We start from the raw sequence: 11,176 nt of genomic DNA, 5'->3' as shown, positions 1-11,176 counted from the left end.
TTGGTGGCGGGAAGAAATAACTGAGCTAGTTAATACGCAAGACTACACAACTATTTTATCTTAAAATCCACATATTGCTACTCCACAATAATACAAGCCTCCGCCAAATCTTGGCACCATGGCAGATGAATTTCCCATTCATGTATCAGTGCCATCACAATTGCAGAATGCAGGAACAACTAGCATTTTGTATGATCCTTCGGCGCCAACATTCGGAGACCTTGATGAATCCAAGGATCCATCGGATGGCATCTTGGATGATACTTCGGCGCCAACATTCAGAAACCTTGATGAATCCAAGGATCCACCCGATGGCCTAGGAAGAAATCAATTAGAAGATGTAAGATCTATTTGTTCTCCTTTACACTTTGTTAAATTATTTGGATCTAAGTTGAATTGTCTCATTGGACAACTCTCATAATTCCAATCAAGTGTATGTGCATAGGAACCACTTAAATGTCAATTTTATTGATCTTCTTTTTTTTTTTGCATTTGTATGGGTAATAATACCACCCAATAAAATCAGGATCAAGGAAAAAATGGAACTTCTGATGCAACCAAATCTATGGAAGACAAGGTGCCAAAGGTCGGAATGAAATTTAACTCCGAACAAGAAGCTTATGACTTATACAATGCTTATGCTGGTGAAAAAGGTTTCAGCATTAGAAGAAGCAGCTATCATCATGTGGGAAATACTAAAATTATTAAAAACATGACATTTTGTTGTTCTCGTCAAGGTATTTTTTTCATTTCTAGTATTTACATTAACATTTAATTAGAGTTATTTTATTTCAGTTGCTTCATTGAAATAATAGGTACTAGAGGTATTGATAAGAGAGCAGAAGCTGCAGGGTACGGTGATAGTTTTAGTAGGCCAAAAACTCGATGCAAGTGTCAAGCATGTATGAAGATAAGTCTCATAGATGGATTATATTCTGTCTACCACTTTATGCCTGAACATAGTCATAATCTTGCAACAAAAAGCCAGGCTCATCAGTTAAGATCACAAAGGAAGATAAATGAAGCTCAGGTTGCAAGTGTTGAAGTCGCAAAATCTGTAGAGATTTCTACTAAAGCAGCCATTGATTTGATGGCAAAACAAGCATGTGGATTTGAGAATCTCGGCTTTACTCATGTTGACATGAAGAATAAATTATACTCAAAGAGATCACTGCAGACAAAACAAGGTGATACCGGAGGAGTTTTGGAATATATGGAGAAGAAAGCATCAGAAGATGTCAAGTTTTTCTATTCTATTCAGGTTGATGAGGATGATTTAATAACAAACATTTTCTGGGCTGACTCTAAAATGGTTTCTGACTATGAAGATTTTTATGATGTTGTTTGCTTTGACACAACATATAGAAAATTGGATGATGGACGTCCTTTTGGTTTGCTTGTAGGAGTGAATAATCATAAGAAGACTATTGTTTTTGGTGCTGCGCTTCTATACGATGAGACCGCTAATAGTTTTGTTTGGTTATTTAATACTTTTCTAAATGTTATGTCGGGGAAGAAGCCAAAAACAATTTTTACAGATGAAGATGCAGCCATGGCTAAAGCAATCAAAATAGTATTTAAAGGAACTCATCATCGGATATGTGTGTGGCATATGAATCAGAATGCTTGCAAGCACCTTGCTGGGTGTGTTAAGGACTATAAGAAATTTAATGCTGACTTTCAGAACTGCATATATGATCAAGAAGAGGAAGAAGAATTTATACATGCATGGAACCAACTACTTGACAAATATGAGCTGCAGCAAAATACATGGTTGCGACAGCTTTTTGATAAAAGGCACCAATGGGCACTAGTATATGGGCGAAATACATTTTCTGCTAATATGAGTACCACACAAAGGAATGAAAGCTTGAATAAAGTATGACATGCTTACTTTTTTTGAGCACTTTGACAGATTGGTGGGAGATAAAAGATATGAAGAGGTAAAATGTGATTTCAAAGCAACACAGAGTACACCGAAGCTAAAGGCAGAGTTGAGAATACTAAGAGATGTGGCAGAAGTTTATACTCCAGCAGTCTATAAGAGATTTGAGGAAGAAGTAATGCAGACTTTGAATTGTGACATATTCTACTGCGGTGATGTTGATGCAGAAAAGGTGTACAAAATAAAGGTTAGTGGAAAGAATCATGAACATGTTGTTAAATTCTCACTGTTGGAATCTTCTGTTAAGTGCAGTTGCAAGAAGTTCGAATTCGTCGGCATCCTGTGCTCTCATGCACTGAAAATACTTGACATCAACAATATCAAATCAGTCCCGCAACAGTATATATTAAAAAGATGGACAATTGATGCAAAAGTACTACATATAAGTGGCAGTAGCAATATGCATGATGATCCTATAATTAAGTTATCATATCGGTACTCCTCATTGTGCAAAATGTTTGTTAAAATAGCTTGTCGAGCTGCAAAATCTGAAGAAACATACTCCATGTCTACTAATTGTGCCGAAAAATTGGCAGAAGATATAGAGAACTTCTTGAAAATCAGAGGTAATCCAGATTTAGACAGCTCCCCTTCCCCACAAGGTTTGTTTTCTATACAATAATTATTAGTCATATGACAATATAAATTATCCAAGTCTGAACTTTCTCTTTTCTAGTTGCGAAAGAAAATCAGATGGCTAGTAAACCAAAAGGCATTAAGCTCAAGAGAAAGGAAATTCGTGGTTCAGCTAGACCTATCGGTGGCTTAGAGAAATCATCTCAGAAAAGGAAAAAGAAGAAGAATGAAGACTCCCCAGCCGAGATAGTAGAACTTCAACCTGTGACAGAGATGCAGCCACAGCCATATGCTACAGTACTGGTATATTGCTCACATAATTTATCTCCAAAATTGCATGCTCTTGGTTTCATGACTGACCATTCTTACGCTTATTTTTCTTGTCCTAGGGTAATCTAGAGGTTCCCAATGACCAAGCATTTTTACATGTCTCACGGTACTACGCTGCTTTGGATGCATCAACTTCAAATCCTACTCATGTCTCAATGACTCCAGAAAATCAAGGGTTGCACCAGCAAGGGAGGTCAATTCAACAATTTGACACTGATTTATACAATCTGTTCAATTGATCTACTTGCAGTATTCATTTCTTTTCGCAAACGCTATATTTATTTCTACTTGCAGTATCGTGTCTCAACGTAGTATTTATTTCTATTTTGCACAGAAACATTTTATATTTTCAATTTACTGAAATATACACTTCAGTGATCTAGTTTACTTATAGTTCACATGTGGAGCCCCACTATTGTTCTACTCGTTTGCAGTATGCAACTTTTCCGAAGGCAATGTGTTTTTTGGTCAGATCTACAATAGGTGACATGCAAATGAGCATTGAAATAGGCAGAAATCCTCTTCAGGCCAAATAAAACACTATTATCTAAAACATCCATAGCATTCACAAGTTGTAACAAAATGAATAGATCTGGAGAAAAAAAGGCATGCAACAACAAAGGATGGATTCCTTACCCAATATCCAAGCTCATGCACTTGATGCAGCTAGATCACAGGCAGTGGTATGCTCGCGTGTGGCGACGCTTGTGCTCCTCCTGTTGACCACAAGCAGCGGAATCCAGCGGTGCGACCGCGCGCTGTTTTCGCCACAAGCAGCTCAATCCGGCGGCCGGCGGTGTGAGTGCTCATGCCTGGACCACCCGTGCTCGATGAGGCTTGGTTGATGGAGAAAATGTGGGGAATTTTTGATTCGTTTTGCTTATACTAGCTCAAGTGCTAAACAAACTAGAGAGAAGCTGAGTAGAATTATTAGAGAGAGAAAAGTGAGACTCCATGCCGTTTGCGTGGAAAACGAAACGGGCGTTAACGGCCGTAAGTATTAAAAAGGAGCGCAAAGCATAGAGGCCCACCAGAAAAACCCCAACCAATTAGGAGCTGACACATGGCAGGGAACAGGAAAGGGAACACTCTGATGGTTTTGAAAATAAGAGTTTTGACATGGCTGTCCAATATATCATACTCGGTGTGAATTTTGAATGGGTGCCTGTGGAAAATGATTTGGCAAGTTTATAACTGGATCAGCAACCTCGCTAAAAGAACTCTCCAAGATTTTTGAAGTTAAGCTTGAACACCATTTTGCTGCTGTTCTGCCAAGGCTTATGCTTAATTATATTTACCTGTATGAATCGTTGTCAAACCTTATGCTGGTTAACATCGAAGGAGCACAAGGGAGCAATTACAGAACCAAGTTGGACAACATCGGTGTCAAAATTGCAGGATCCTAAATGGAATTTCCCTTTTCACGTACTGGACTAATTTAAATTTTTTGAAGAAAAACATTAATCCGTTTGAATTTGTTTCTCATATATAAATTCCAGTATGACCACATCTTGTCGACGGCAAGCACTCTTACATCGAAACAAATGAATCATTCAAACAACCAACAAAAAAAAAATTACAGATCGAACAGTTCCAATCCGACTCGCACAACAATCGCATTCGAATCATCATCGATTCAAGGTGAGAAGGCCAGATCAGATCGCCGGGCGAAGGCGCCACCAACTTCTACGCGGTGGGCTTGTAGAGCTTCTCGACCATCTTCCTGAACTCGTCCTGGTTAGGCCAGAGGGCGGCGGCCTGGGTGTTGAGGGGGGAGTCGTTGTTGGGCTCGCCGAGGAGGCTCTGGATGGAGAGGAGGATGGTGCGGACGTCGTAGGCGGAGGACCACTTGTCCTGGAGGATGTCGAGGCAGATGTTGCCGTGGGCGTCCACGTTTGGGTGGAAGCAGGGGGTTTCGAACCTCACCTTGGGCGGCTTGTACGGGTACTCGCCGGGGAAGGCGAGGGAGAGGCGGTAGGAGGTGCCCTCGTACGCCGTCGCGGCGGACCCGGCGATGGTGCCCACCCAGCTGAAGATGTTGTCCCCCTCCGGGAACGCGGACACGCCCGGGTCGCCGCCCATCATCAGCGCCATCAGCTCCGACTGCAGCCGCCGCACCACCGACTGCCCCTCCGCCCCCGCCCCCCGCGCCTGCTGCTTCCCGGACGCGGCCGCTGTCCCCGCCGCCGTGGACGCGGCGGTGGCGGGAGGAGGCACGTTGCCGCTGCCGTGCGCGCCGGTGTTGTTCTCGCCCCTCGCCATCCTCCTCCCTCCTTGCCTGGATCGAGAGAATTCGAGATCGGTGGAGGCGCTTCGAGAAGAGAGAGAGAGAGAGAGAGAGAGAGAGGGAGGGAGGAGGAGGAGGAGGAGGAGGCGGCGCGGTGGGGAGTATATAAGGGATTGGTTTAGTGACCGTTGCTGCAGGGTTGCGTGGATGGGGCAGCTTTCCGGCGCGGCGCGGCGGCGGCGCCCCAACGGCTAGTTTCCGGAGAAGCGGGGCGCGTTCACACTTGGGGGTGGGGAGGCGGAGGGGTGGGCCCACGTGACAGGTTGCGTACGGTGGGCCGCGGCGGGGGGCGGCCTGGTCCGCGCATTGGCCCGCTCGCCAGTGAGTCCGTGATAGGCTGATGGGTTGATGAAATTCATGCGGATTTTACGCTCTATGTCATTTTTGGTCTAAAATTATTTTAAAAATTATGAAATTCGATATTATTAGGATTAATTTTAGGGGTTTCTTTATTGTTTTCATTGTTAGAGCATCACCTTACATAGTCTCAAAATAGATCCTAAACCCAAAATTGAGGGTTTTTCTTTTAAAGAAAAGATCAAATCGAATAGTCGACCTGGTTAGATGTCCAATGTTTGGAATTCCCAACTTTGGTTTTTTTTTTTCGTTCTCCACATATAGATTTGATAGACCTCCAGATACTCTACCTATCTTTCTCTATTTTTTATCCTTTTAGCGAAACACAATACAAATGAACTTGTGTTTCGCTAAAAAAAAAATGAAAAATACAAAAAGATAGGTAGAGTATAGATAGATACTATCAGGGTTCCCAAACTGTTTTTTGGGTGGTTACCGCCACCCCACGGTTTGGCGGTTGCCGCGAGATATACCATAGTTTTAAAAACTGAAAAGATAACCGCACACGATAATAGTGGTAACCATACGGTTACCGCATGTTTTTTTAAACCATGAATACTATTGTATAGTTATCCTACTTCTATAAATTTCACACAATCGCTAGAATACGAGGTAACAGTTCTATAACAAAACTTAGGGTTCATCTATTATAAAAGAATTAAAGTCTTGCATATTTTTTCAACATCAATTTTTTTACCTTCGAGCAAATTTATCCATATCAGATTATTTGTGAACGAAAGAAAATAACATGTATTACTTCCTCCTTTTCACAATGTAAGTCATGCTAGCATTTTTCACATTCATATCTAGATTCATTAACATCGATATGAATGTGAGAAATGCTAGAATGATTTACATTGTGAAGCAGAGGGAGTAAGTAAGAACACGTACACAAGAAAGTCATTATCATATGCTTATTTGAGTTTTAATCTCTACAAATTTGATGAAATGAAGATTTATTTGATATTTTAAAGCAACTTTCATTTAAAATTTTTTTATACAAAACATATTAGCAGTTTGAAAAATAACAACAGAGGGCGAAAGAAATTTGAAATCCTGAACGACTCCTACTCGGCTACTCCGACCTCGCGGAAGTCGGTTTGACGCCACCGTTTCTACTCACCCAAGCCGCCACCGCACTTCGCACCCGAAGAAGAACAAACCGCCTCCAAAAATCTAGGGTTTCCACCCGCGCGCGACGCGATTCAGGTGGGCGCCGCTCCCTCTCCCGCTTGATCCCTCCTATTCCTCTTCCTCCTCCTCCTCCCGCGCGCACGATTGCACGAATCGCTCACGATTTCCGATCCGTTCGGCCGCGTCCTTGCAGGTGTAGCAGCAGCGGCAGAGGGTGATGGCGGCGCCGGCGCCGGCGGACGCGAAGGCGGAGGCGGCCAAGATGGACCTCCTCGAGGACGACGACGAGTTCGAGGAGTTTGAGATCGACCAAGGTATGCGCGGCCCGCGGCTCCCTCCTATGACCTATCCCTCCCCCAACCTATCGTCGAGTCGAATCGCCGTGGTACTGTTTGCGTTCTCTAGGGTGGGGGAAGCGACGCCGATTCGCCGCAGGTTGCGTTCGTGGCCGAGACCTTCGGTTTGGGCGAGTTGGTTTGGTTGGTCAGGAGACCGTGCGGCCTGCTATCTCGTGCGATCTGGTGGATTCTATTACTTTTTTTGGGGAAAATCTGTGCTCTTTTAGTTTCGCATAATGCAATGTATGTTCTAAGTTGGTTTGCTTTTGGTATTGTTGTTTTCCTTATCGAGTTAATTCATGCTCGCTTGCTTGCGACAATTGTGACCTGTGCCTTGTGTGCTTTCGTATCTGTACCGGTTTCTTCCTCTCACTGGCATATAGTGTAAAGATTCACATATTAGAATGTAGAAATTTAGAATGATAAACCCCTAAGATTTTTAAGTGTAGGGGCATATGACCGAAAATGTTTCCATTGGTGCTGCCTGTTGAGGTGAATCATAACAATTGTGAGCAGTTGATGAAATTTTGTGTTCTTTTGCAAGTCCATTGAACAATAATTTGTAGTTTAGTTTTTAGACCAAAATTTTGTCTTTAAACCTTTTCATGATAGGCATCCCAATTTAATTTTGTAATTATCCCAGTCCATACCTGCTCCCTTCCTCCTCTAGGAACACATGATATCTTCTCTCTCTCTTCGAGGCAACTAGTCCATGAATTGTGATGGAGGCCATTACATTACCAAGGTTGGTTCCAGTCCTGTTGCCACCTGCAAATGGGGGTGGCAGTGTTGGAGCCAGCTATTGCACCCCTTCCACTACCAGTACACTTGGGCACTAGCCTGCAAAGAAGCTGTTCTGAAAGCACGCTCTATGTTGTCCTAGCCTCTTAGGGTCTATAGTGATTTAACGGATAGAAGATTTTATCGCTTTTTGTCCATGGTTTATCGAGTAGAGAAAAGGAGATATGTACTCAACATATGAATGAGACAAGGACTTCTAGCTTGTGCTACTATTAATGGTTTTATTTTTAAGCGAAATGGAAATGTGCAGACTACCTTCCCCTTACTGGGAACTGCTCTTCTTGTTACCTTATTATCATGGCTTTTCTTCCATTAAAACCCTTCTTGTGATTTGTGCTTATGGGCCTGTTTAGATCCATTTGGAATGGCAAATGGCAAAAGATTTGGCATGGAGTTGGTGTTTAGATGCATCCTAGAGTTTTGCCATTTTAGCACTAGAGAGAGAGAGCGTGGTCCCGGAGCACTTCTTGGCAAAATTTGCTACCTTGGGCTAGCAAATGACAAATGCCAAATTGCCAACTTTTGCTACTAGTGTTTGGATCCAAAATGGCAAAACTAAACAGGCCCTATGTATGATTTAGTGGCTACCAAACAACGTAGAGGTTTCCACTTCTTTTGTCATTTATGTGTTGGATTTTTTATGCACATTGTACTATATGTGGTGTGTTTTCTTCTATTTAAAATGAGCAGATAACCTAATATTTTGTGACATCACGGGGTTATATGATTTGGCACAAACTTATTGTTTGGTGCTTCTTCCATGTATTGAGCTATATGGTTCACAGGGAAAAAAAAAACTTCTATAGTTTTAGGATGTTTCTATTGGCTTCCTCTCTATATGGTGGTAATAGCTACTTTCTTGAAGTTGAGTTTAGCATTTTGATTTATTCTTTACAGTGCCTTATGGTCAGCAAGTTGTGCTTCACACTTTGATTTTTGGCATGCGGCTGTCACTTCTGTGTTGCAATCTGTTTCCCCCATTTTGTACATTCTTCTGCAAGCAATATGCGATCCTAGGGTTAAGTTGTGGATCTGGTGCTACAATGTTATTATGTAAGGCTTGCACTTACCCATTCTTCCTGCTTTCTTATATTTTGTAGAATGGGATGACAAGGAGGATGGTGATGAGGCCATCCAGCAATGGGAGGATGATTGGGATGATGACGACGTCAATGACGACTTCTCGCTTCAGCTGAGGAAGGAGCTGGAGGAATGCAACACCCAGAAGATCTGAACTACTTTTTTTTCCCAGTTATGTTTAGCTGTAGCACCTATGCTGGGTCAGGCACTTTTGTACCCTTTGTGCCCCATTGCTTTCTCAACCTGCAATGTTCCTACTATACTCCTACTTGTGTGCTGAAACCTGCGATCAAATTTAATTTGTGAAAGGGTTAAAACCAAGTTGGTGGAAAAAATATGGTTCTCTATTGGTAACTTCGAGTTCGAAAATCGGGGCTAATATGCGTTGTCCCTGTTGGTCAAATCCAGGTCGTCTGATGCAAGATGGGATTTTTTTTTTTTTGGCCTGTTGTGTTGAGACTGTTTGAGTCGAGAAGATGTTTCTTGGTGCAACAGTTATTACCGGCAACTCTAAGAGCTCGTTTACCTGGCATATGTTTGGTTTAGGGATGAAGTTATATTTTTTGGGATGATCCCATATAGGTATTTGCTAAGCGATGTCTAAGGGGGTATTTGTCCACATTCGCTGATGTCTAAGGGGGTATTTGTCCACATTCGCTGCAAAATTGAGTGGGCCCTCATTTGTTACAAGAGTGGGCCTTCATTTGTTACACTCTAGATCTGTCCCAGATTATATATGTCACACCCTGAAGTTCTCCTCCTAAGCCTAAAATTGAATTTATAAATCACCCTAAGAAAATGCCGGTGCAAATCAAGAGAAAACCCTAAGAAAGTAATACAAATAATAATCGAATCTGACATGTGGAATTTTTCTTGAGTTCTACATGTCGAAATTCACTAACAGGATTTTTAGTGGAATTTTCAGAGCTCTCGAAATAATTTTAACCAATTAAAATTGAGCCAGCAATATTTTAATTCCAGGGAAAATCCTTTTCTTCCTTTTTGTTTTTCTTGTTCCCCCTTTTCTTTTCGAGTGGGCCGCTGGCCCATTCTCCTTCCTCCCCTCCCCTCCGCTGGGCCAGCCGAAGGCCAAGGCCCAGCCAGGCCGCCCCGCCTCCCTCCTCTCCCGGGGTCGCCGACAGGTGGGGCCCACCTGTCGGGTCCTCCCCCAACCTCCCGCCGCCTGCGCCGGTCACCACCCCGCCGCAACCGCCGCCGCGCCCACGCCTCCGCCTCCTCCGGGCCACGTCGGCCACGCCCGCACGTGCGCCGCACCTCCCGCGCCCACTCCCCTCTCTCTCCCGCCCGCGCCCGCGCCTGAGATGGCCGGGATTCGATTTTTGAATCCCGCCTCTCTCTCTCTCCTCTCCCACTCCCCCCCCCCGCGTTGGCCGGCGATTCCCGCCTCTCCCGGCCACGTCCGGCCCCCTCTCTCCCTATTTAAGCACCGTCGCCACCCCCTCTCTCTTTTTCCCCATTTCGCCGAACTCTCTCGTGCTCCCCATCGCTCCCGCGCCGTGCATCCACCCACCGCCGCCTTTCCCGCCGCTCCGGCCGCCACTAGCCGCCGCTAGGCTCGCCGCCGCACCTCGCCGTCGCCGCCGTCGGGTTCGCGTGGCCGAGATCCACCCCGTCCACCCCTCCTTCGTCGAGGTTCGCCGCCGGAGCGCCGTTCCCACCGTGCGACGGTGAGAGCCGCCATGTCTGCTGCCTTCGGCCATGGTTTCCGATCGCCGTGGTTCATCTCTCTCCCTCTAACCTCTCTCTTTTCTTCCCTTAGGGCATTCCGGACCTCGTCCACCCGTCGCCGCCGTTTGCCCGTGGTCGCCGTCGCCGTTCGCCGTCGTCTTCCTCCACGCCGGCCACCCTCGGTGAGGCTTCCTCTCCCCTCTATTCCCCTCCCTTTCCTTCCTAGCCGCCGCCTACGCGTCGCCTTCGCGCCGCCGTTTGCCGTCGCCAGCAACGCGTGCGCGCGCGCGCCGTCGCCATCGCCGTGGCCGGTCGGCCGGCCTTGAGCCGAGCTGAGCCGGGTCGTCGCCGTCCGTCCGATCAGCCCCGGGGGCGATCTGGGCCGTCGGTCCCGTGGACCGGCGGTGGACCACCCGCGTGGTCCCGGTCCACGGTGGACCGCCCCCCTTGAGCCGCTGCTGAGTGGGGCCCGCGTGCCGGCGCCCCTTTTCCCTCTCTCCCGAGCCGCTGACCGGTGGGCCCCGCATGTCGGCGCCGCCCCCCTTGATGACGTCAGCCCTGGGAATTATTGCGCAATAAATGATTTAAGGACTTTTTGTTATAGTAATAAACACAGTGAATCTTCTAAAATTCATAACT

At 45.4% G+C, this 11,176-nt stretch overlaps 2 protein-coding genes and 1 long non-coding RNA gene across 3 annotated transcripts; 1 reads left to right on the top strand and 2 right to left on the bottom strand.

Moving 5' to 3' along the window:
- LOC127757479 (uncharacterized) lies at positions 1-3,830 on the bottom strand. Its single transcript, XR_008013481.1, has 3 exons — positions 3,488-3,830; positions 2,173-2,240; positions 1-316 (listed from the first exon to the last, which is right to left on the bottom strand). It is a non-coding gene; the product is annotated as an uncharacterized LOC127757479 (long non-coding RNA).
- Positions 3,831-4,263: 433 nt separating this feature from the next.
- LOC127767624 (uncharacterized) lies at positions 4,264-5,213 on the bottom strand. The gene has a single exon (XM_052293023.1). It carries the CDS (start codon positions 5,111-5,113, stop codon positions 4,538-4,540), a length of 576 nt encoding a protein of 191 aa, XP_052148983.1. The 5' UTR covers positions 5,114-5,213; the 3' UTR covers positions 4,264-4,537.
- Positions 5,214-6,561: 1,348 nt separating this feature from the next.
- LOC127764061 (protein DELETION OF SUV3 SUPPRESSOR 1(I)-like) lies at positions 6,562-9,243 on the top strand. The gene is made up of 3 exons (XM_052288889.1): positions 6,562-6,704; positions 6,823-6,943; positions 8,869-9,243. Exons 2-3 carry the CDS (start codon positions 6,847-6,849, stop codon positions 9,000-9,002), a joined length of 231 nt encoding a protein of 76 aa, XP_052144849.1. The 5' UTR covers positions 6,562-6,704; positions 6,823-6,846; the 3' UTR covers positions 9,003-9,243.
- Positions 9,244-11,176: the final 1,933 nt, after the last annotated feature.

The sequence above is a fragment of the Oryza glaberrima genome, chromosome 1 (assembly GCF_000147395.1).
Source record: "Oryza glaberrima chromosome 1, OglaRS2, whole genome shotgun sequence".
Lineage (NCBI taxonomy): Eukaryota > Viridiplantae > Streptophyta > Magnoliopsida > Poales > Poaceae > Oryza > Oryza glaberrima.
Note: the sequence above shows the minus strand (reverse complement) of the source record. Positions and strands in the feature narration are given on the sequence as shown.